Source organism: Ceratotherium simum, chromosome 8 (genome assembly GCF_057802395.1).
Source record: "Ceratotherium simum simum isolate JZ-2026a chromosome 8, ASM5780239v1, whole genome shotgun sequence".
NCBI lineage: Eukaryota > Metazoa > Chordata > Mammalia > Perissodactyla > Rhinocerotidae > Ceratotherium > Ceratotherium simum.
In genome coordinates, this window is record NC_141907.1 from 83832857 (window position 1) to 83858702 (window position 25846).

Genomic DNA, 25846 nt, shown 5'->3' on the forward strand with positions numbered 1-25846 from the left:
TAATGTTGAACTCTTATTTCAATGGAATCATCCAGCATGCACTCTTCAGTATCTGGCTTCTTCTGCTCTCATTACACTTGTGACATTCATCCATGTTGCTATGTACAGTTTTGGTTAACTCTTTCTCATTTGCTGTATTTAGTTGAATAAATGTACTACAATTTATTATTCGTTTCACCAAATGGACATTTGGGTTGTTTCCATTTCTTGGCTAATATGAATACTGCTGCTATGAACAATCTTGCATATGTCTTTTGGTACACTATGTACACATTTCTAGTGGATATAAAGAACAGGAGTAGAATAGCTTAGTTATATGTGTGCTCAGCTTTAGTGTACACTGAAGCATCTAACTGTAATTTGGGATTAGAGGTAAAGTGAGACCATCTTTCTAGAATTCCCAGAGTGTTATGTCCCCTCATATTTTCATGAACACCATGTTCCCTGCCTACAAGAGCCTTCCCCAATGACTCTGGTTGGATATGCTCTAGTCACCCGCTAAAAGTCAGGTCTAATAACACTTCTATTGTGAGCAGTCCCTTAAACCCCAATCCATCCCTGTTTGGGTTAGAGCCCTCAACTCTGTGTGTGTGTCTGAACCTCCACATTTATCACAGCACTACCCACCTTGCATTTTATTTGCCCATTTCTGCTCATCAGTCTCTGCCACTAGACTGTCATTCCCTGGAAGGCAGGGACTCTGAGTATCTATAAAGCCTGACAGAAGGCATACATAGTAGGTGCTCAACTAATGTTCGTTAAATAATTGAATGAGTGAATGAATTCTCGAAAGGATGCCCATGAATGAAACAGTGTGAATTGTGGGGAGAGGGTGGGAAGGATGTTGTGAAATCAGGTGTGATTTCAACAGACTAAAAATGAAGGTCTTGAACTCAGAGTGGGAGGGAGGGAAGGCAGGATGGTCTGGATGCTGGTGATATTATAAAGAAAGAGTCAATAAGACGTGATGACTGATTGGTGGTGATTTTAAGGCCAGAAGAAAAAGCAAAGATATTTGCTAGTTGGCATGACTTGGAGAATGAACTGCTAATAGAAACAGAAAACCAGGAGGAACCCCCGGTGGGGATTAGGCAAGCGGCGAAGTAAATAATAAGGCTTTTCAGGCAAGGTGAGTTCAAGTTAAGGTGACAATGGGACATCTAAGATAAGAAATTCCAGCAGACAATGAGAAATAGAGACTTTGAACTCAGGAAAGACAGAGAGATGAAGAGAGTAGACATAGATCTGGTAACAAACCATAGAGTTTCTAGTTTACAGTGAAGCCAAGGGAACAGATGAGGTTCCTGGGACAATCATGAAGAAAAACATGTCAAAGGAGGAAGACAAAGGAAGCGGCAGCAGGAGAGGCAGGCATCTGCCTGATAAGTTAGAGGAGAACTGGGCCATGTGAAAAAGGAGGAGCCAGAGGGTCTCACGGGGCAAGGGGCTGAGAGGAGTGTCAACTGCAGAAGGGAAGCTGGCTCCCCGTGTGAACAGAAGTCAGGCTGCTGCTGTGTGACGGAAAGACCAGTAGCAGCTGCAGTGAGCTGCACTGGGAGCTTCAGGAACACTATTAAAAGGACTGCCAAGATGGTCTCCAAATCGCACAGCTTCGAGGAACTTTAGAATGTCTGATCTAACACACTCCTTTTATTTATTTATTTATTATTTATTATTTATTTTATTTTTTTGTGTGTGAGGAAGATCAGCCCTGAGCTAACATCCATGCCAATCCTCCTCTTTTTGCTGAGAAAGACCAGCCCTGAGCTAACATCTATTGCCAATCCTCCTCCTTTTTCTCCCCAAAGCCCCAGTAGATAGTTGCACGTCATAGCTGCACAACCTTCTAGTTGCTGTATGTGGGACGCGGCCTCAGCATGGCCAGAGAAGCGGTGCGTCGGTGCGCGCCCGGGATCCGAACCCGGGCCGCCAGTAGCAGAGCGCTGGCACTTAACCGCTAAGCCACGGGGCCGGCCCCTAACACACTCCTTTTGAAGCAAGCTAAACCAGAACACAAGGCTTCCATGATTCAGCGAAGGCAGACAGACACACTGACAACTCAGCACTGAATCCAGTCGACAGTTTTCTTTGGTCTACACGAAAATGAAATTTTTACCTCCAATTTGTCACGATCCTCACTAATCTTTACAATCTAACACTTGGCCTACTTCAAGTATCTCAATCACCCACCCAGATGTTACAGGCATATGCATACGCAAACTCTGGTGTAAGGTTGTAAAGACAGTGCAGAGTTCTTAGGGACTCTCTCCTCGCTGTCACATTGCCTAGCTTCTGTAACTCATGAACAGTAGTAATAAATTCTTATGATGCATTTTTCTGTATAACTTGTCTTTATTTAAATCATGGCCCAGACAATACGTTACACGTGGATAGGCTAGCACAGCAAACTCTATACAAACACGTAAAATGAAACACGAAGTTGTGGATCAAATAACTGCCAATAACTGAAACAGGTAATTGTCACCAAGTCTCTCTACCAATTTATCCTTCCCTTGCACTCCCTTAGGTCAGCTTTATAAACCATGACCACAGAGGAGGCCTCGACACCTTCAGAACGACACCTTCAACAAAAGGATCAAAAAGCCCTAGCAGAATGAAAGGGTCATTGTTCTCTTCCTCAGATACAAGACAATCTAGATAGCTTTGCCATTAGTCAGACTGTGGGTTGCAGATTTAGATATTCAGCATTTGTCACGGCCAAAGATCATTATCTATTAAGAACCTCTAATGAGAGGAGTTAAATAATCATTTTGTTCAGAACAAAAGTGTGAAAACATGCACAATCAATCCTCTAATTATCTAGTTGATGGACATCATCTCTGACGTAAACTGTGTCTATATTCACAAAACAAAAATACCATAACTGTATATAACCTCAGTACAGGACCCTATTTAGAATATGATTTATTTGAAGAGCCGACCCAGAAAACTAATAGAAGAACGTGATCCTACGAAGTAAAGAAAGATTAATGCAATATGGTTCAATATCAGAATCAAGGGGTTTGGATTCTGTGTGCTATTGTATTACTGAAGCACAACTCAGTGTTATCAGATAGGTAACAAACACTCACGGTATAATTAGGGATTTAACACCAGATTTGAAAAATTGAGCACTTGGCTTTGATATATTTCAACAATACTTAATTTTTCACTAAAAGTTTAAATTTCTTTAATAAAAGATTACTCCCAAATTAACAAATTACTGAAAAGAAACCTTAGGCTTTTCCGAAATACTATATCATGCTTTTTCGTTTCAGCCAAAATAGACTCATTAGACTTGGTGCCCAAATTTGGAAAACACAGAAATGAATTGTAAACTTTATGCTAAATAAGCCTGAAAGAAACCTCTTTATTAATATTCATGACAAAAACTATTCTTTGAATGATGCTTTACAGTGTACACAAGACTTTCTGCTCACAAACTTCATTTTCTCAATCACATCAACATACGAACAAAGGAAATCTTCTTTTCCCTCATGAGGAAAACAACGTCTGGAATACAATGTTCCACCGAGGAATAAAGTGATCGACGTTACGCAGAGGATGCTATCTGTTGGCTCAGAGACAGAAGACACACGGCTGGACGCGTTGACAGCGTTCTCCCAGCCTGGCTGCCTTCTGAGCTGCCAGGGCTAGAACTGAGCACACAGTTCAGTGAACATCAGGTTTGGTTTTTAAGTTAAAAAAAAAAAAGACTGTGTGTTCTAGAATTTAAAATTCTCAACTTCTCCATAACCTCTTTCCTCCTGTCACTCTGGCCGCTTTCACTAAATTGCGTTGTCTGATGATAAGAGAAACTAGTGAGACCGACAGTAACCAAACGCAACAGACTACAATTAAGGTGAGATGTCAGGAAAATCGTGAGGACGTGCAAAAACCCAACTGTGTTGCTGATTTCTTTCTGAAGTGCTCTAAAATGATATGGAATGGGCAAATCTCCATACACTGGCAAACATAAAAATTACCATAACAATTTTTTCAGTGTGGCTTGTCAAAGTGCTAAAAATAAATTTACCATGGTACCTACATACTGGGTTGCTAATTTTAATTTATCCAGAAAGTCTGATAAACTTAAGAAAATTTAAGAATAACTTGAATATAACTTAACCAATTTATAATTGTTTTTCCCATTTAAGTTATGAAAACTGATTAAAAAAAAAACTTTTAAGTCATTACATAATTGAATGAAAAATCAAGGCTGGCATTGGATTTTTTTCTACAGCTCTTGAAACCCAACAAATTTTCCACTAAATCCAGCTATCTTCTCCAGCTGCCTTGCCACCCTAACACCACATGCCTTCTCCATTCTTCACAGATATTATGTCTACATGTTTGTATAGATAGATTTCTTATGTATTTATGTTTTCATTTTGTAAGTGCTAAGAACCCATGTGAACCAGGCTTTCAAAATGAAGCTTTCAATTATACTTCTCTCCTAGAGAAGTTATACAAACATCATAGATAAATCAAACACATGGACTGATAAATTACAACATTTATGAACCAACTGTGCTCCAGACAGCGAGCTCCTTCCTCACCTGTAGAAGTATGAACACCCTCTGACTGTGTTGTGAGTGAAATGTTCCTGAGTCTTCTCATTGCCAAAATCCTCCAGGGGGTCTGACCACAGGATATCACACATAGGTCCGTAAGCTGGTGGTTCTTTGAATCGGTCTAACTAAGAAAAACAGAAGACAGAGAGCAAAATACTAATCTTCAGAAACTTGGAATTCAGAAAATAGAAGAAACCAGCATTTTGCAATACCTGACGTCCTCTTCCCACCAGAGAGAACTGCCCTCTCCCACTCTCTTCCTCTCTCCCTCCTCCCCATTCCTCACTCTGCCCCCTCTCCCTCCTCCTTCCTTCCTCCTCACTCCTCTCTCTCTGCCCTCTCTCCCTCCTCCTTCCTTCCCCCACTCCATTCCTCTCTCTCTGCCCCCTCCCTCCTCCTTCCTTCCTCCATTCCTCTCTCTCTGCCCCTCTCCCTCCTCCTTCCTTCCTCCCCACTCCTCTGTCTTCCCATCTCCCTCCTCCTTCCTTCCTCCTCAATCCTCTCTGCCCCTCTCCCTCCTCCTTCCTTCCTCCCCACTCCTCGATCTTCCCCTCTCTCCCTCCTCCTTCCTTCCCCCATTCCTCTCTGTTCCCCTCTCCCTCCTCCTTCCTTCCTCCCCATTCCTCTCTCTCTTCCCCTCCCTCCTTACTCCTTGCTTCTTCTCCATTCCTGTCTCTCTTCCTGTCTGCTCTCCCTCCTTCCTCTGTCCTCCTCATTCTTCTACTCTGCCTCTCTCTCCAATTATCCTTCCTTCTTCCTCCTGATGAACTCATTTATGATCGGCTTTCATACCTCCCTCTTGCCTCTTTAATTCCTACTCTTCACTCCTTTTTTCCTTTCTCCTAGTTTGCTTTTTCTCTTTCTTTCCTTCTTATTTTATCTATCCAAGTGTTTTGGTCATTACCCTTTGGTGAGACTCTGTCTGTGTTTCATTTCTTGAGGAGGAACTTTTATCTTATTTTATCTTTGGGGAAATTTCTATTACTGCCCCCATTAAAAATCTGGATGGGGAACAACTTATGCTGTTTGTATATAACAATATGACTTTGAGAACAGATGGCTTTCATTTTCAGAGTTGCCACTTGCTATATGACATTTTGGATATTCACTCATTAGGGGCTATCCAGGTTTCTAACTAAAATACACGCCTATTGTAGTTTATCTTACTGGGTACAAACCAAGAGTAATGGTAAACAGTAAAATAAACCCAAATTTAGCTGGTCATTCTTCAGCTCACAATTCTAAGCTTTATAGTTTTACCTGAAGCCCTCATATGAAATCCATTTTCCAGCCATAAATGTTTAGCAAAGTCATATTTCAATTTAAAAAGATGCATCAAGAAAGTATGAGCAATATAACAACTGGAAATGACATTTCACCAACAATTTTATAACAGTCACTTTCCTTAGTTTATCCTGATTTAACTTCAATTAAAGGATCTTTGGTGAAGTTAGCAGATAATATAGAGTCTCTCAAACAAAGGCATAAAATAGCTATGAAAATCCATTAAGAATTGATACTCTTCCTACTGAATACTTTAGTATTTTAAAAAACCACATAGGGACAGCTGAATATATAAGGCTGACAGCCAATCTAATTCTCTCTTTTTCCTGAGACATAAAAGGTGATGTAAATAATGGTTTTGCCACATACTATTTTTTACTAATACTGAAAAAGAATGAAGCAATATTTCACGTTTTCAACACTCAATGAAAAACTTCAATGAGACAAGACCCTCTATATTTCAACCACTATGTTACCTATAAAATATTCATTGCAAACTTAGACTTGATTAAGAGATTTAAATAATTTATGCTTTTGGAACAATTCATCCAAGAAAAATAACGCTTGTCCATAAAAATACAGATTTCTTTGTGAGAAACAAAAACTTATTATTAAGGCTAAAGCAGCAGAGGAGGAAAGACTTTCTGATTAATGTGAATTACCAGCTAAAGGTTTGATAAGGCAACTATAAGATAGAACTTATTCTGGAAAAGTTACAAAGTGCATTCTAAAGTTAATACCATCTATATAAGAATAACAACTACAAAATTAACTAAATAAAGTTAAGTGTGGTGGAAACTCTAATTGACATATGGCAAAATGCAAACCTAAAAATCATTTTATGGCTAAGTCTAGAGCTTAATGACATATATGAAAACTGAACATAATATCTGAAACATGCCCGAAAGTAAGCCCTGGGGATAGCAGATAATATTTTAAAAATCTACTTAAATTATGATGAAAAGTTTAGTTATTTATTTGAAGAGTCCATCAGATTATAGGGAAAAAAAACTGGTTACATTCATGCAGAAAGCAAACCACTCTATACTTGAACTCCATGACTACAACTCAGTGTCATGTCTCTATAGCATTTTAAATACAGAGCAAACACCAATGCTGTGTGTGCTACAGAACACCAGAAGCAGATGTGTAATAGTGTCTTATAAACAAGACACAGACACACAGAGCAGAAAACAAAGGCTTATTTAATGTACTTTTGTTTGATTTTAAAAATAAAAATTATGCATTTCCTTTCCAATAGGAAAGTAAATACAATATTACGTTTACCCTTGAAGACTTGAACCTTAATGAGTATTAAGGCAGAATTTGAATATTTGACTTCCCTAAATATAGTTTTTCTTTAAAAACCAATGAACTTTTAAAAGAACATTGAGCCTAACCAAAGAAATAAAAAGTCTGCGTCTTCCACTACATACAGCTATATCCCATATTATTACATTTTCACATGAAAAAGATACTCCCACATTCAAACTAACTTATCTTTTTGTTGGCTAAAACAACAGTAATACCCAATATTAAAATAAGTGGAAAAAATCTCTTAAAAAAATCAACTGTTTTTCACCTAGCCACTCAATACAATCAAATAGAATATATCATCATTGCCTTCGTTAGATTCTTACTTTAACGTTTTAAGCTGTAAAAATAGTAAATTTTTAAAAATGATAATATGGACACATTTTAAAGGTCAAATTGTGATATTTTCCTAAAAGCAAAGCAACATTTTCTAACTATAACATACTATGAATACACAATGGATTGTTTGAAACAAGCCCAAGGGAAATGAAGAGGCATCTGTTTTCTAGCGATCAGATATTTTATATTTCCAATGACACATGGCACATGGTAAGATGAACGGTGAAGTTTTACAGATGAAAACTCTTTCAAGTATAAATATATCTTTCTTTCTAGATGAAAAATGAGTACAAAAAAGAGATTAATGACCACTTTAAATAATTTTAATTCAAAAGGATAAAGTTAGTGATAAAGGAAGGGAAATGAATGTCTTCTATTTATTACCAAAGCACACAGAATGATGAGACTTGGAAAATAACAGGACTTACTTTTCTGATGTCATCTAAAGTGTTAATCTCTGGAGACAGACCGCCGTGGACGCACAGGAACTGCTGGTTCATCAGGGCAGCCAGCGGCAGGCAGTCGAAGGCATCCATGCAGGCGTCGTACACGCGTTCCGAATACTTGATTTTACCTTTCAAAACGTGATTAAAAAACAAATATTTCCTCTCATGATTTCATAGCTACCATCATGTCACTGAAATAGGTTGTTTTTTTTTTTAATGTTTTCTTGCCAGAATTATATTATTAGCATATAACTACACACTGCAAAGTTCCAAAATATGATTAAATAAGACTTTTTTAAGAGTTAGACATTAATCTTTATATCTACTCTTTTTTATTTTTGTTGTTCATCCATATTTTATAGTTTTTAGTAACTTTTGATATAGCAGAGGAGAGAACTTTTGTACACATCCTTGCTATTTATCTGCAGATGTATCTCAAAAAAATATACACAAACACCTAGGACACCAAGAGAAAGACGGCCATAGAGCTGGCTGATTTTCCTGAATGATCATACAGAAAAGCAGACGGCAACAAATTTTCTGAAGTTGTTTCTGTATCACTGCACATTGCTTTTCCCTCACTGACTTATAGCTGATATTTTGAGAGAAGTTTCGATGCTCCTTTGAATACAGGACTCAATGAGAGAGAGAAATTTAACTTTCACTGGACAATGGGGGAGGGGGAGGAAAGTGACATTTATATGAAGTGCTCCTCACTCCTCCTATTTCCGTCTAAAGGAAGAAGTCATCTTTAATCTTGTAAAATCCACTAGAGGCTGGTAAATCTACTGGGTCCATAAAGAGAGGCACAAGGTTGAACTTGCCCTCATTTGTTTTTCTTGAGTGATTTGAGATTAAAGGGTAGATTATCCCATTATCCCCAACGGTAGTATTCTAGCTATCTTTAAAAGGTTGTTTAACCACTTGTTTCTTAGGATAAATTCCATCAAATACTAATTCAAACCTTTAGATCACTTTATAGAGAATTTATAATTTAAAAAGAAATTCAGAATTCTCTTAACTGTCCATGCTTAGAAAGAACTATAGAATGACATAAAATAGTGTCATTTTTTGTTTACGACTCTTAAGCAGTGGATCATATTGTAATGTGCTCTTAGTATGGATTAAAATGACTATTTAGCACATATGATGTTAAAGGAAGAAGCCTGAAGTATACTTACATTCTTGTTTAAATGTGAAATATTCTGTTAGATGTCTACATTCATGATTTCCACGAAGTAAAAACAGGGTTTTGGGGTAAAGAATTTTCAAGGCCCACAAATACAGCACACACTGAGGAAAAAAAAAAAGAACAATATAAAAATAAATACTTTCCCATCATAGTTAAGCATCCCATTGCTCGAATATCAGGAAGACATGAACCAAATGTGCTACTGTGACCCCAAATACCCCAAAGGCTAGGCCCTTTCAAAAGGAGGATATTGAAAGTCAAACAGAAAACACCACTTTGGTACACAGCCAAGGCTCGTCTACACTTAAAACGCACCACTGCACTGAGGGTCCACACCCCAAGAACACAGGGGACTGCCCATGGTCTGCTGGAAGAAGCCTGAATGAAAATATACCAAAATGAAAATACACTGGTGTGAAAGTATGAGAAGAAATGTGGGGGGCCGGCCCAGTGGCGCAAGCAGTTAAGTGCGCGTGCTCCACTGCTGCGGCCCCGGGTTCGCCGGTTTGGATCCCGGGCGTGCACTGACACACCGCTTGGCAAGCCATGCTGTGGCGACATCCCATATAAAGTGGAGGAAGATGGGCACGGATGTTAGCACAGGGTCAGTCTTCCTCAGCAAAAAAAAAAAAAAAAAAAAAGAGGAGGATTGGCAGATGTTAGCACAGGGCTGATCTTCCTCACAAAAACAAAACAAAAGAAATGTGATTAGCAATTAATAAATAAAATAAAGATACTTCTCTTGAAAAAGCTAATTACTTTTTAAAAATCAGGTAACAGAAATGGAAGAATTGGAAAAGAAAGGCAAGACAAAATTTGGGAGCAAACACTGACAGGCTCAGGTTGACTTGGATTGTGTCTCTATTTCCTGTAACGTTCTCTCCTTCACTAGCCTCCTTCTCCCCAGTTACCTTGTCTTTTCTTTCAGTGCCTTTGGAACATAAAGCCTTTACCTTTTTTTGTTTTACATATTAATATAACTCAACTGAAGGCCAGGGAATCTCACTAAACATGCTGTTAACATTAGGGGAAACATTTCATATACCTTAAAACTCTCAAATTGGGTATTGCAGTTTGTGTAAAAATGAGGGCCCACTGTGAATTCACCAGGCCTGGAATGAACCTACATTGAGACAGTCTTCCCGGAGTGTGCACTAAGATAACAGGGCTATTCAAAAATTACCATCAATTTCACTATCCTCGACTGGCATTTGTTAAGAACCCACAGGGAACAGAAAACCACTCTGAAAACAAGTATGCTTATCTCATTAAGTTTATGCTTTGAAAGTGAAGCTAAGAAGCTACAGAACTACAAAAATACTGAGACAAGTCTTACTTTGGTTACTAAAATCTGAAACTAAAAAACACAATATTTACATTTTAATAAAGAACTTTCCAACATATAGTAAATATGCTAGATCATGTCCATAGGGAAAAGCTACTGGCAATTCATTTGTTGTGCTATGTATAAAGTATAATCATCTCCACCAGCTTATGTGATAGTTTATTAAATGAGTGGAAACAGTTATGTTTGAATACACAGTCCAAGTTTTGAAGAAAATACTAATTATCATAACAAGTATATATTATTGTGTTTTTCAAGGAAGATATTGTCTCCAACTATGTAATTATGATTGAAGTAAACAAAAATAATGGGTTGACATCAAATTATATATATGTTACATTAATTAATTTTCTAATTATAATTTTCTGATTGTATTAGCTCAAGTTCATGTGACAAATGATATTAATTTTTCTGAGAAGTTGACCAAATGGCCTATACAAGTGATCCTTGAAGCCCCACCATCTGTTGGTACATATACAAGCTCCCTATTACCTCAGCAGGTGGGATGGTGGCTCAGCAAGTGTCTGAGTGCTATGTATCAGGTTTCATAGGCACACTTACAGGTTTTCATAAAAAGAGTCTGTATTACTCACATTTGTCTCACATTTCATAGAAGATATTTATAAACCATCATTAATGTCAACGAGAGGACTATTCTCAATTAAAATTATAAGGTTGTACCTTAACATGAAATACACACACACACACACACAAATTCGTTGTTAACTTTAGATGTCTATTTTGGAATGGGAATGTGTTGTAGAGTCTTTTAAAAATTATATTTACTTGTTGAAATTGCTATATTTAATGTATTCTATTTATATATTGAGGGAAAGAATATATGTTTTGGCTTTACTGTACCTACTTTTCAAAAAGGTTTTCTCTGTTTTTTCTTTTTACTAAAGTGTAACTTACGCACAACGAAGAGCACATATTCCAAATATACAGGTCATGAACTTTCCATAAATGGATGCTCCCATGAAATGACTACCCAAATCCAGTTACATTTCAGCACACAGAAGGCTCCCCTGTGCCCCCTCCCAATCAATATCCTTTTGGAAATGTAACCACAATTCTGAAGTCTTTAGATTACTTTTGCCTCTAACAACGTATTTTAAGGCAAAGCTATTATCTCTCCAACTAAAATCTAAAATCAATTTTTTAACCCCACACAACTACTACTAGAGAAATCACATTCTAGGACCCATATTCCTTTTTTGCCATCTATTGATCCAGTTTTGACACTAGCACATGGCTTCATCACCTCTAGTCTTAATTACTACAGCTCTTTCATAACTGAAACTTCAAAGAGCAATACAGAAATAGTCTGTGATATTCTTATCGTCTGTATGTACCTTTTACATGATTCAATACACAGTTAATGTCCCTCACTATCTAGTGGATGTATATCACCTAGTATATAATAGGAGTTTAGGAAATATTAGCTCCTCTCTTGTAAATGAGAAGGAAGACAGGAATACAGAAAGGAGATGGAGGAGAGGAAAGAAAGAAGGAAGGAGGGAGGGAAGGAAGAAGGGAGACAGGGAGGGAAGGAGGGAAAAAAAGGAAAGGAAGGAAGGCAGGAAGGAAAGAAGAGAGAGAGATGAAAGAAAGAAAGCAAGAAAGAGAGAGGAAGAGAGAGAGAAAGAGAAAGAGAGAAAGAAAGAAAACAACTCAATTTCCAAATTCTTGGCTCAAAATACACTAAAAATAAGAGTCCTGTTTTCACATTTTATTTCCTTCTCCCCAGTGGCAAAAATAAAATATCTTCCCAAACACTGAATGAACCACAGATGCAGCCACTATGGAAGACGCGGCACAGTAAATGCAAGGGCAAGGGTGCACTGGAGACTGGAGCCCTGCGGCCTCCACCCTCAACATCTGGTGGGAGAGCTGCCAAGCACAACACTGTCTTGCTGACGTCTGTTTTGCCGTCTAAAGTTCTAACACTCTGGAAAGCTGAAAATCTTAAACAAAATCATAACCTGACACTATTTTTAAAAAAGAAAGTTTCTTGTAAAAAAATTGTCACAATCGGGGCCGGCCAGGTGGTGTAGTGGTTGAGTTCGCAAGCTCCACTTCAGTGGCCTGGGGTTCAAGGGTTCGGGTCCCGGGCGCAGACCGACGCGCCGCTTGTCAGGCCGTGCTGTGGAGGCGTCCCATATAAAGTGGAGGAAGGTGAGCAAAGATGTTAGCCCAGGGCCAGTCTTCCTCAGCAAAAAGAGGATTGCCATCGGATGTTAGCTCAGGGCTGATCTTCCTCACACACACACAAAAATGATCACAATCAATAAGCAATGAAACACAAGTTAGTTAAATGGTTATTTTCCTCTACGTGGTATCAGATGGTTAATTTGAATAAGATTTTCACTGAATTAACTGGTTAAGGTGGAAACAGAGAGGCAAGTTAAGACTGGCCTTTTTGCATGGTGAGAGGTAAATTAGTTGCACTAATCATTTTCAACTGGACCTCGACTGTCTTTCCAGTCTTACTCTCAATAATTAAACAAATATTTACAATTTAAAATTAGTTTGGATTACTCACTATGAAAGATTAGCATCCTCTCCCTTTTTATTAATTTTCATCACAGACATAGTTTTCTCCTATTTATCTATCTTCCCCAATGAAGCAGCACTAAGGGTATCGTTTTCTTCATTAGTTGAATTAGTTCATTAGTTCAAATAGTAGTGCAATGATTTACTTCATAATTCATGCCTTTTAATGATGAGTATTCTTGAAAATTTGCTTGGGGGGTAAAGAAGGAGGTAAAAGAGGAAGCAAGGAAGTAAAAAAGAAAATACATAGCTTCAGATACATATCGATCATTTCTCTAAAATAACTACCTGTGCTGTGAAACATTCCAATCAAAAGTGTTGTCTCAAGCACAGGACAATTGGAGTGAAGGATGTGCTTCGCTTGGGAAAAGATCCAACCTCGGCAAACGACAAGGGCAGCTCATGACTTGCCTGGTCTGATGAGCATGCAGGGCAGCAGCAGTGGAACAGCAACGCGTCACAGAGACGACGGGCTGCCGGGAGACGGGCAGACGTGTCTGCCCCGTGTCTCACCATCTCTCTGTCACCGAACATTGCTTGCCGTACCGTTCGCTTTTTATTATCAGGCAGAAGCAGGGAACATTGCCTGACTTGCTGTGGTTCACTGTAGTCCATGAGTTCACAGCTAATAAACACAACAACTCCTCCTGCTTAAACGTGTCTGAGGCCTGGGCTGAGATCTGGATGGGAGCATCGCAGGAGGGGCCAGCCTGCCGCTAGGCTCGGGGCAAATGCAGTGCGGTGTGGCTGGAAAGGGAGTGTGAGGAAGGGAACAGGAGACGGCTCTGCATGCCTCTGCAATTATGAGCTCTCCCCTGCGTTCTGAAAGAAACACACTCAGACATGGCCCTATATATACACATATGCTTCATCAAAGAGATGAGGCAGCATAACGCAATAATCAGAAAGAGGATGGTATGTGGTACGAGACAAATTATTACCCAAAACAAAATTACCTCTTTCATCACTCCTCAAAAGCCTGCTTGTTTTATTTGGGCCAACTTTGTGGGGAATGATTTCTAACCTTGCCAAAAAGGGAAGATGTGGGGGAGAGGCGGGGAGGGAGAGCATAAAATGCGCTCTCTCTGCTTCCCAGAGCGCACGACCTAGTGCCTGTAAATACCACCCAGCAGAGAACGTACGAAATCTGAACCTACTCTTTAAAGCTAATTTGGTAAAATTAAGTGCCCCTCTTTACCCAGAGGATAGCCAAAGCAGATACCTGCAGCAGAGCCCTGAATTATTGAGATGAAGCAAGACACTTGAAGCCTGTTAGCACAGTACATGCTGGAAAACTGAGCTCTTATTTTAGGATTTTTCTTAAACCAACAGTAACGTATTCAAAGAGAATATTTTATATTTAATGCTGTGACCTTCAGAATATACAGGTGTGGGAAAGGGTTGCATGTGAGTGTTTGCACATGCATGAGGGAATGTAAGAGTGTGTATCACTTTCTGCATTACTGATGTGTGCATTTTTTGTGGTTCGTTTAGTGAAAATATGGCTAAGGCATGGGGTGTAGTGGAAAGAGGACAGACTTTGAATCTCAGCACTGTTATTTCCTATGTGTGTGACTCTCTCTGAGCCAAGGTTTCCACACGCATAAAAGGAAGACATTTACATGTTCCTTGCAGAGCTGTGAGGAATAAATGAGATCATTCATACCAGGCAAACAATAGCATTTACGAATGCAACGTCAGTTTCTTTAATCCATAATAAAAAGCCCTAAAGTATTCTCAGTAAGTATATTTTATACAAATGTTTGTTCTATTTTAAAGATGACGGTATCACTGAGCCATCCCAAAGGCCTGACAGGTCACAGCTGAATCAGAATGGATCACTTTTACATATGAGGGCATCGCATCTGTGTCATTTCTATATGCATGTGGCGAGTCCCTAGGGCTGTACCCTCAGACTCTCGGAGTTTAATTCAAGAGCGGGTTTTAAAGATGGGGACTCTGATCGGTGAATCTCAGAACTTTTAATGTCCTATGATACCTACATTTGATACGTTACAACACTTGGTTTCATTTTTTTGATCCTTTGCTTGAAGGTGCATATTACACAAAATATCTCAACTTTCATAGTTCAAATATCTAGATTAATTGTGGACTAAAATAAAATCTGCTGAGGAACAAGTGAGTGATGACTATGCTTCTCAACTTCTTCACTTTGAAAAAACAGAGCTCTAAAACGTTCTAACTAGGGAGAGTTTAGGAAGTTTCAAATGGTTTGAGGCCAAAGATTCAGAAGCCTGAACTCTTTGAGTAAAAAAATCAAAGGAAATAAAGACCAATAAGATTAAGAAATATTATCCAAAGATGGAGTTGGTGAGATAAAAAGTAGTCAAGCTGTGTTGATTGTTACACAAGCAACTCATAATTTAGTGCTTTATCTTTATCACTAAATTAATAAGAGAGCATTATTGTCTTTGATTAGATTAAAAAGATGACAAATTAAAAGTTGTTAAAAATCACAAATATGTTATTAAAGAAAAAATTTCCAAGGTAGCACTCATCACTTGGCTGATAAAAATAATCACCCCAACAGGATAGTCTTCGGCTTTCTTTGCTTAGAACGTGAGCTTCAAGGAAAGTAGAACACCCATGTCACTCATCCTCAGAAACTTTCACAGGCACGCTACGTGTGTTACACGAATACGATGAAGTGAGTAGTTACTCAAAGAATTTTTAAAAATATTTACTTAGACTCCACACAACTGCAATTTAAGGGAAGTAGCAGAAACATTCTACCTCCCATTGCTGTTTTCTGCCTCCTGCAGTCTTTCTCAAATCTGGCTACACACTGAAATCTCGTATGGCCAGATCAACAAATTCTGGCCCATGGGATGCAAGTTGAAGTCACTGTGCCACTTCTGGGAAACATCCTTCAATCAGAGGACAAGCCCTTCCCTTTCTCCTTCTCCTTCTAGCTGAATGTAGCGTGGGGGCATGATGGCTGAAGCTCGTGCAGCCATCTTGGGTCATGAGGTCGACTCTGAAACGAGGCCATGCACATCAGAGCAATAGGGCAGAAAGAGCCTGGGCCCTGGTGCCATGCTGGGTCACACCGGCCCTGGTCTGCCCAGCTGCGGGCTTTTACTGCAGAGAGAAACAAACTTCTATCTTGTTCAACCAGCATTATGTAGGGGTTTGTTTTCTCTCTTTCTCTCGGCAGATACTAGCCCTAGTGTGATACAAACGTCTTACAAATTTTGTCCTTGATCACCCTTCCCTGCGAAGCTGGTCCAGTCAGCCCAGGAGTGAGGTTTACTAATTTCTTCCTCTGTACTTTTCTCGCTTCAACTTCTCTCCCAGCTAAATCTTACCGTTCTGCGATTCTGTCTCCTTCAGCCACGTATGTTCACAAAATTCTCCCACTTTCCCACATTCCAGTTGCAACTATTTTCTGTGCTTCCTTTATCACGAGATTTTAATATTCAATTCAAATAACTGAACCTAAATGACCACCTATTCAGGCTTCTGATTCTATATAGTTTTTCATAGTTATATTTTTCTACACAGATTTAGGTTTCTAGAAAGCAAGGATGTATATTTCTTCAAAGTCTCCATAGTCCCAATCATAGCGCATATACATCTTATGTGCTCGGTAAACTTTTTACCAAATGGAAGAAATACTAAAAATTTACCTTCTCCTTTTGGATTTATATACCAACATTACCCCTCCCTCCCTCATCATCATGAATAATTAAGAAAGGTGTGATCCTTAAATGCAGAAAGGATTAATATATTGGTGGAAATATTATGTATTTATAGTCAATGACTGAACAACCAAAAACTAGAGTGGGTATGATAGTTTTAAAAACAAAAGCCGTGTAAGAGGGACACGTTCTCAACATTAAATATTCCTATAGTAAATAAAATAATATGATGAAAATTTAAAAACCTAGAATCTCTTTTATATGACTACTATGAATATGTGATGCTGGTGTGAGACTTCTGTAAATTTGATTTCTCTCTTAATTAATTGTTTTCCTTTTTAAATGCTTTTTTCCCAAGAGCACATATAATGTCAGCTCTTACAGTACAAGCTCTGATTCTTTAAAACTTATTCTTATTTCAAACCATTTCTTTTAATAAATATTTAATGAGCCCTTTCTATGCATGAGACACCATGTTAAGCAGCAGCAAGAACAAAAACATGAATAAAACAAGGTCCTTGCCTTCATTTTGAATGTTAATTTCTACTAACCTGAAGCAGCCAAAGATGGGACGCTGAGGAAGAACCTCTACTCAAACGCTGTTTAATTAATGAGCTTGACAAATTACCCTAGTTAGTTGACAGGTATCAAACAAAGACAAAATACAGCATCTGTAAGTGTGCTCACACATACTCACACATACAAAATGCAGACACAGACACACACGCACTTGACTCAGTTTACAAAGATAACTTACACTCTCATAATTATAAGGCACAGCCATGCAAACACATTCCTGCTTATTTAATCACTTTTGATTAGTTCTCTCAACAGGAAACAGAATTGTCTAATGTAAAATACGATGTAATTTTTGCAAAGTTGCAGATATATAAAAGGTACAAAAGGCAAAATCATCATATTAGCCATGTCCTTGGCATCTCTATGCATTAAAAAGCATATGGGAATCAACTAAAAAAAGGCTATGTAATACCCCAAGAATTAAGTGTATTAAAGTTTATTGTTAGAGACTAGATATTTCCTTAAGGCAATAACATTTACCACTTTTATTTTACTAAGATATTGTTGATCCATTACTGCGCAGCTAAGAAGAAACAATGTGGACTTACTTCAATACTGAAGTACCCTCTGTCAACATAGTCCCCTAAGAAGAGGTAGCGAGTGTTGGCAGGAGAGCCCCCCACTTCAAAGAGCTTCATCAAGTCAAAGAATTGTCCATGGATGTCGCCACAAACTGAAAGAAACAAGGAAAAATTCATTTTATGGTTATACTATGTTAAGACTCTGAATTTGATAATAAAATTATAACATTTTTGAGCGAGAAGGAATTCTGAGGTCATCTTAGCTAAAATATTCTTTTGCAAAACAGGGAAGTGAGACAGAGATTCCAAAGTTAATTAGTGGCAGCTCTGGTTCTAGCATCCAGGTCTCCTAATTCACAGATTAACCAGAAAAATAAAGATAATAATAACAGTAATGCCTATTATTGTTGTGCATTTAACCATTCTCCACCAGACACTGTGCTAAGGAATTTAATTTATACACATTTTCTAATTTAAAACTAACAATGTGTGGGAAAGATGTTTCCTTCTGCAGATAAGAGATGAGGCAAAGAGAGGGTCAGGAACCCGGCACAATCCATATACAACAGAGGTCTGAATGTACAATTACTACGTTATTGCTCCTGAAGAAAAAGAAATGTAGATACGTATCATAAAAACTGTGTTTCGTTGAGCCTAAAATGCCATCAATTATAAGACACATCATTATTTTATGCATCATTAACAAAGAAAAAAACTTCAATTAAATTTAAATTATAAAAAAGCTTTTTTTTTTTTTTTTTTGGTGAGGAAGACTAGCCCTGAGCTAACATCCGATGACAATCCTCCTCCTTTTGCTGAGGAAGATTGGCCCTGGGCTAACATCCGTGCCCATCTTCCTCCACTGTATATGGGACGCCACCACACTTGACAAGTGGTGAGTTAGTGTGCGCCTGGGATCCGAAACTGCGAACCCCGGGCCGCCACAGGGGATCGAGTGCACTTAACCGGGACGGCCCCTAAAAAAGCATTTTTATAAGATGTACTCTAATATTAGATGTTACAACAAAAAAAAATGTGAAATAAAAAAAAAAATGCTGTAAAGCATAATACAAAAAAATCACTGGTAATTGATATATTCTTTCACTTTCTCACCTTCTCTTTTAAGCCAAAATTCTTGAAAGAGCTATGTACTCAATGTTTTTAAAAACCACTAACTCAGTACTTATTACTTAATTTACTACTTTCAAAGCCCTAAAAAAATAAATACTTCCTCCATTATACAGATGAGGAAATAGTGTAGCTAAGAGAAGTTATCTGGCTAGGCAAGGTTACTGTTAAAAATGGATGATACAGGATTTAAGTTCAGATTTGCCTATTTCAAAGCTTTTGCTGTCAACCACCATATTATATCTTTGATATTTTATATGTTTTATATATGTATATATATTTAATATTTTAAAATACTTTTATACTTGAATGATGAACCTGCTGTGGCTGTTTCTTGAATACTAAGGTTCACAGAATGAATGCATCAGTGAACAGGAAATCAGGAGGCCAAAGTATGTTATCTTAACACATTCTATGCTGCAATCACAAGCAAGTTACTGAAATGTTTTAAATTCATTCCTTTATCCGATGAAAGTTGATAGAAGGATGAGTCAAAGGAGTTCATTGATAAGACAATTGTGAAACAATGGATGAATAACAATGCCATATAAATTCCCATTTTTACCATCACGGAAGAGCTGATAGGGACTCACAGCACTACACGGCTGAAACAGGTATAGGTGGCCTCTATTTTAAAATGTCTGCGCTTGAAAATCTCAGAGCCTATCAAAAGACGTAAATTACAAGGAGCTATAATTGCTAGTGCATTCCTTTCATCACATAGCTGCTTCTCTCCATGAGCAAGAGGCACACTGTAGAAATATCAGAAACATATTCTTTCATTTTTGAAATATCACATTAGGAAATTGTTTATAAATAATTTTTTATCAGAGTTGAGTATTTTGCAAACCAGTTCTTATCTTGAACTACAGTGAGGAATTTGGTTCGTGACAAACATATCATGTACTTTCTTGTAATAACACAATATTTAACCAAAGGGAAAGAAAGAAAGAGCATCGAGTGTCACGGGTCAAATGTTGCTGGGCACAGACGCCAGGACCCACTTTAGAGGAGACATGCATTATATATGTAGAGCTGTGAAAACTGACACAAATAATAAAACAATTTAAAGCTTAAATGAGGTAATAATAATAATAAACAATTATCCATTTAAAAGACTGAATTAGCACATCTTGTATTACCAAATTTTTAAAGAGGCAAGGATAAAGCTTATTAGTTAACAAGTAATAAGATCATTCATCTTCTACTGATTTACCCTTTGAAATTACAGTTGGTGTGGATTACTTATCACAAGCACCAGTTGGTCTCAAGTTGTAGAAATTTTTATACCTGTCATGTGTATGTTTCAAACCAGAAATTACAAACAAAGATTTGGCCAGAAACCATGCCTTTACATGCCCTCCACTGAGTTCAGAAGTTGAAGGAAGGAGCTTCAAAAAAAGAAAGTATGAAGCAGGGTGTGTGTTACAACTGATCCGACGCAGCCCTGTGAAAGGTGAATGCCTGTGCCCATGACACTTCCTATAGCCAGTGTCAGGCCACTGGCCCTCTCTCTCATGGATCCTCTCGGAGGCACAAGGGTCAAGTATGGTGTAAGCCTCAGGTAAAACATAAAGCCAAGTGATGGGGTAGAATCAAGGCTTCAAACATTATTTGGAATTTTTATTATAGTGACAAGTTTAATAATCATATTTTAGGCTATTATTAAAAGGTTCCCAAGTCAAAATGGTTGTATCAAAGCCATAAGAGGCAGTGTGGGGTAGCACACAATGGCCTGGGGTCTGGAGCCAGACAGTCAGGCTCCAGTCCCTGCTGTTCTACTTACTATCTGAGTGACTTTGGGTAAGTTACTCAACTTCTCTGAGCCTCAATGTACTTATAAATAAATGGGGTGATATTGGTACCTTACCTTATTGGGCTATTGTCAGAATTAAATGTGTTAATATTGTAGCAGACTTAGAAGAGTTCCTGGAACCTGATATGAACTTGATAAATTTTATATCAAAGTGGCGTTTCAAAATAGTTGTTTCTGAAATATCAAGGTCCCAGAGAGAATGGGATTCTGGTGCTTGGGGCTGGGGGAATGAGGAGTGGTAGGCATTCTGGAGCATCTTCTTCACCTTTGCCTCCCTCTCCTATCTTCTCTTTCCTTTTTGATCCTTCCTTTTCAATTTCTGGCCATGGCTGAAAATTCAAGGATAATTATTTTTTATTTCTTCATGTCAATGATATAAATACCAAGACATTAATTCAAGTTGTGGACTGTGGATTAGGAATTAAGTGATTTAGCAAGTGACATACAACTGTAGCATAATCTGGCAGCCATAATTTAAAAATTTTATAAATAAACGGGTTCCAGATAACGCAAGCATTAAGGATACCTTTTCTTTCGCTGGAGTATAGAAGTACATCATCATGAATGCAATTTTATAAAAACTGAAAAGTAAGCTGTTCTTTCTGGCCTATAATAACTTTATGATAAGAGATAATCTCAATGATTTACAAGATCAGTACAATTATTGGATCTTGGCTTGATGATGTAAAATAGCAGAAAGCAATTGCTGTAAACTCGGTGTGGAAAACAAAATACCCTGAAATCCAGTTACTGGTGTGATGGCCACATTATCACTGACTGGACCTTAGAACAGCCACGTAATTCAAATCATGCTTTCACAGTAAGGACCACTTATGATAATGTTCAGCAAAGGAAAACAACTTGCACACAAAATTAGAAAAAAAATTCCAAGCCCAAAGAAAGAAAGTAGTAACTCAAATAAAATATACCTGAAAAATGGAGACATTTTGTTAAGAGATTTAAGAAGATTAGTTAAAATAAAGCCATGTTAGTCACCATCCCATCCCCCTTCTCGTTCACTGATGCCAGTCTTCCCTGTCTCAAATAAGCCAAGTTCCTCTCTTCCTTGGATTTCATAGGCTGACTCCTTTCCATTACGTCTCAGCTACATGCCACATGCGCAAGGTCTTTCTTGACCACCCTATATAAAGGGGCTACCTCTCTCCAAAATCATTCTTCATCTCATTACCTTGTTTTACTTTCATCACTGTACTTATTATATCAGGAATTATCCAGTTGATTTATTTGCATGTTTGTTTTTTCCTTGATTCTTCCCATTGGAATATAACCTCTGTGAGGTTGAGTACCTCGTCAGTCTTGTGCACTGTATCCCCAGCATCGAGAACAGTGCCTACCACCCAGTAGGTACACAAGCTACATGTGCTGCCCTAAGGTTCTTTCACTGGGCCTGTGCTGTGCTTAATTTGGAAGTCCATTACCTAAGAAGTCAGAGATTTTGCGATGCCCTTGTGAGTGACAGAGATGGACTACAGGTCTGTGGAGGGTGCTTTGGATGGAAGCTAAAAGCCCTCAACTTGTCTCAGATGGTGCTTGTTTTCAAAACAGTGTGCAAGACTGTGGTAGACGGTGGGACTTCCACGCATCTCATGGTGGTTTCCTTACCTTGTTCTACATCAGAAACACTTGGGGAGGGTTTGAAACTATACATTCCTGGGCCCTGAGTCAGAATCTCCAGAGAGGCAAATTTATGAGAAGCTCTTAGATGATTCCTATCAGGTCAGTTAAGACTAAAGAGACCTATTTGAGCCTCTGCCTCGGCACACTCTGCCCTCATGCTGCATGCTTATGTGGTTCCCCTCACAGGGATACACATTTGAAAGGCCACTTCTTTCAATGTTAATTCCAGGTGAGTGTGAGGCTAGGATTTCCTATTATGTGAAAGGATAATATTGAAGTGACTCTCTGATGGAGTCTAGGAGAGAGGGATGAACCTAAGAAAAGTGATAACAGAGCAAATTGTGGGGGGCATTTGAATGTGGCTATTGCTCTGGCCTTGTGCATTTCAGCTTTAAGATAAAGGATTTATCCCAAAATCTTGATATCTGGAAACATTTAGTATTTTGATATCAAACTCAGGAAGAAAGTGGTCACCATACTGAGGTACCCAAGTGGATGGAGGTGGAGGCCACGGCATCACAAAGAGGTGGCCTTACTTCTACTTCTTTGTGATGCCAGGGTCCCCTCCCTACATCTTCTTGGGTACTGAAGACACTGATGTCCAAAGAGAAGAACAGAATGAGAAATGCCAGCCAATGAGGCAAGCCATCCGCTTGGTTGCTCACAGCCTCCAATTCCCTAGAAGGCTAGGTCCTTTCATCTTCAATGTCACTTGGTTTTAACAGCACTTCGAGAACAACCGGCTTTGACAAGTTCTATTATACCTTCAAGGCAAGCTCATTCTTCACTAACAGACCCCTGCTTCCCACATTCTGATGCTTCCCATTATTTGCTTCTCATTTCCAACGGATCACTGCTGGCGGGCAGGGTACCCAGCACTGACAGAACTATGATGTTGAAAAAACACCAAAAACATAGAAACACAATAAAGATAATAAAAGCACTCCTAGTCGCTATGAAAATATTCATCCATCTGGCTGAACATTCCAAAATATATATATATTATGTCTTCAATAGATTATTAACCGAATTGTACATATTTCCATCAGAAATGTACAGAGTTATGGCATTTAATGACATTAATACATCAAAGATAATGAAATTAAACATAAGGGTTTTTTTTCTGGTCCACTGCTACCCTTATCCATTAGCAACCTAATGTGCCACAACATGATGGTTATTTTCCCTGTGAGAAGCAGTCTCCATTTGTTTTTGTTGTTGTTGTTGTTTTTTGTGAGGAAGATCAGCCCTGAGCTAACATCCGTGCTAATCCTCCTCTTTTTGCTGAGGAAGACCAGCTCTGAGCTAACATCTACTGCCAATCTTCCTCCTTTTTTTTTTCCCCCCCAAAGCCCCAGTAGATAGTTGTACATCATAGTGGCACATCCTTCTAGCTGCTGTATGTGGGACGTGGCCTCAGCATGGCCGGACAAGCAGTGCATCGGTGCGCGCCCGGGATCCGAACCCGGGCCGCCAGCAGCGGAGCGTGCACACTTAACTGCTAAGCCACGGGGCCGGTCCTCCATTTGTTTTTATACCAAAGAAGGAAGAACTACCAGGCACACTGAGCAGTTGAATCTATCTGGTGAGACAGTGGCAATGTCATCTTCATCTTCTTGGCTTTTCCCTAAATGGGGTAACTAAGTGGTTTTGAATGCGGGTTACTCCAACATCCTCAGGACAACCAAATGGTGCAAGAGTGACCAATGTCCTGTGATGCTCACACACTTACTACTTTTCTCTCTTCTACTATCAGGAAAGACACAAATAATGCCTAAATAATCAACTACTAAGTAATACCTAAGCAAACAATTACTTTTGAGTAACTGCCTTTTAATATTACTTCCCTCTCCCAATGACTCTTAGCCCACATTAAATAAAACTTTATTGGAAATGATTCTCACACTTGAGTGGTGCCAACAACTTTTGTTCTGAGCCTTCTAAAGGGGAAGACAGAATTTTGAAGTAGGAAACAGAAAATAACATACAGAAAGGATCTGTCTTTCTTAGGGAAGGGATAGCCTTTATTTTTAATATTATTGCTGGAGAGTTAGTTATTAAGCTTTGAAATCACAGGCTTAGGGGGTTCAAGTATATATAAACATAAACACAAATATCAATGTGTGGTGCGTGTGTGCATGTGCTCCTGTGTGTGCGTGTGAAGCCACTCAGCAGAAAGCAGGAATTATTTGCAGATGAGTGGTCAGTGTAGCAGTTAGGGAGTCATTAAACAAGTTCAAGACTTGACCCACTGCAGATTACAGCAAAGTAGTGCTAAAGAGAAGCAGCAATCAACAGCTGCGGCAGGAACAAGGGGCTCTTTGTGGTTAGCTGAGTAGGCTCCAGTGATCTACAGACTGGACAATGAGCCAGTCACAGGGCAAGTCTAAGAGTCCCTAAAACAAGCACGCTGCTAAGGAGAGAAGATAATGATCAGTATATGGAGGACAAACAGACCCTTCAGCAAATATCTCAGGCAGAGGAAGGAGGACAAGCTGGAAAGATAACTATGACCAGGACCAAGCCTTTGCCTTGCATCTCCTGACTACAGAAATGCTAGTAATTCTCTATTGAGAAAGGATCGGGGTTCGAAAAAACAACCATGCATATATTATGCATGTAATTAGGTATGCATGTCTAAATTAATTTAGTGAATCTGCAAATAAGCGTATCCCTATTATAACAATTATTTTTTTCCTAGAATTCCATTGTTTCTAAGTTCACATTGGCAATTAAATTACTACATTAGAAAATGTAAATAGCAGACAGCACTGAACACGTGAGGATGAGGTCCCAGTACAACTGCTACACAAGTGACAGCTTGACAAGGACTCTGATAGGGCTGCCAGCCTGAGTAGAAGACATATTAACAAATGGAATATAAATATTGACTTTCATGTAAAACTACTTACAACAGCTTTGAGTTGTAAGCTCAGACTTACACACCTGCTCCTGCTTACTTGCCTATGTAAAAGGAAATCCATCAAAGAACATCATTGGGTCAGCTTCTTACTGATACTAAGCAAAAATTTTATAATGTCATAGAATTCCAGGTTAAAGAAAGCTTATACAAATTAGGATGCCTGGGGACAGAGGAGTAAGTTGTTAAAAACAAACAAACAGAAAACTGTTAAACAATAAATTGAAAAATAAGATTTTTAATGGACCAGCATTTCAAAATTGCATAACTATTATGATTTAGAAGTCAAGCGCTTTTAATTCTTGACTCACTATCTTTCTATAAAGATCTTTTAGTTCCTCCAAAATACTGGCTTTTATCATCTTGGAAAACTTGCATGAAGTAGAATAACATCTTCTGCAAGTTTTTCTAGTTCATACCAAACTAACAGATTGTAATTTTTCTTTTAGAAAAGACATTACTGAATCGCCAAGCAATCTTCACGGAATTCCACTCTACTTTCAGCTCATTTCCTGCAACCCAACTGCATTTT

The 25846-nt window shown here is 38.5% G+C and overlaps 1 protein-coding gene across 2 annotated transcripts in view; it reads right to left on the minus strand.

Moving 5' to 3' along the window:
* PPP3CA (protein phosphatase 3 catalytic subunit alpha) overlaps window positions 1-25846 on the minus strand; it is a 320879-nt gene that overhangs the window by 62745 nt on the left and 232288 nt on the right. For both annotated transcript variants that reach the window (XM_004431001.3, XM_087434642.1), the window contains exons 3-6: window positions 17840-17964; window positions 9139-9250; window positions 7940-8085; window positions 4560-4699 (exon numbers count right to left, since the gene is read on the minus strand). In XM_004431001.3, the coding sequence (XP_004431058.1) occupies window positions 4560-4699; window positions 7940-8085; window positions 9139-9250; window positions 17840-17964 (523 nt within the window). The remainder of the gene's footprint in view (window positions 1-4559; window positions 4700-7939; window positions 8086-9138; window positions 9251-17839; window positions 17965-25846) is intronic.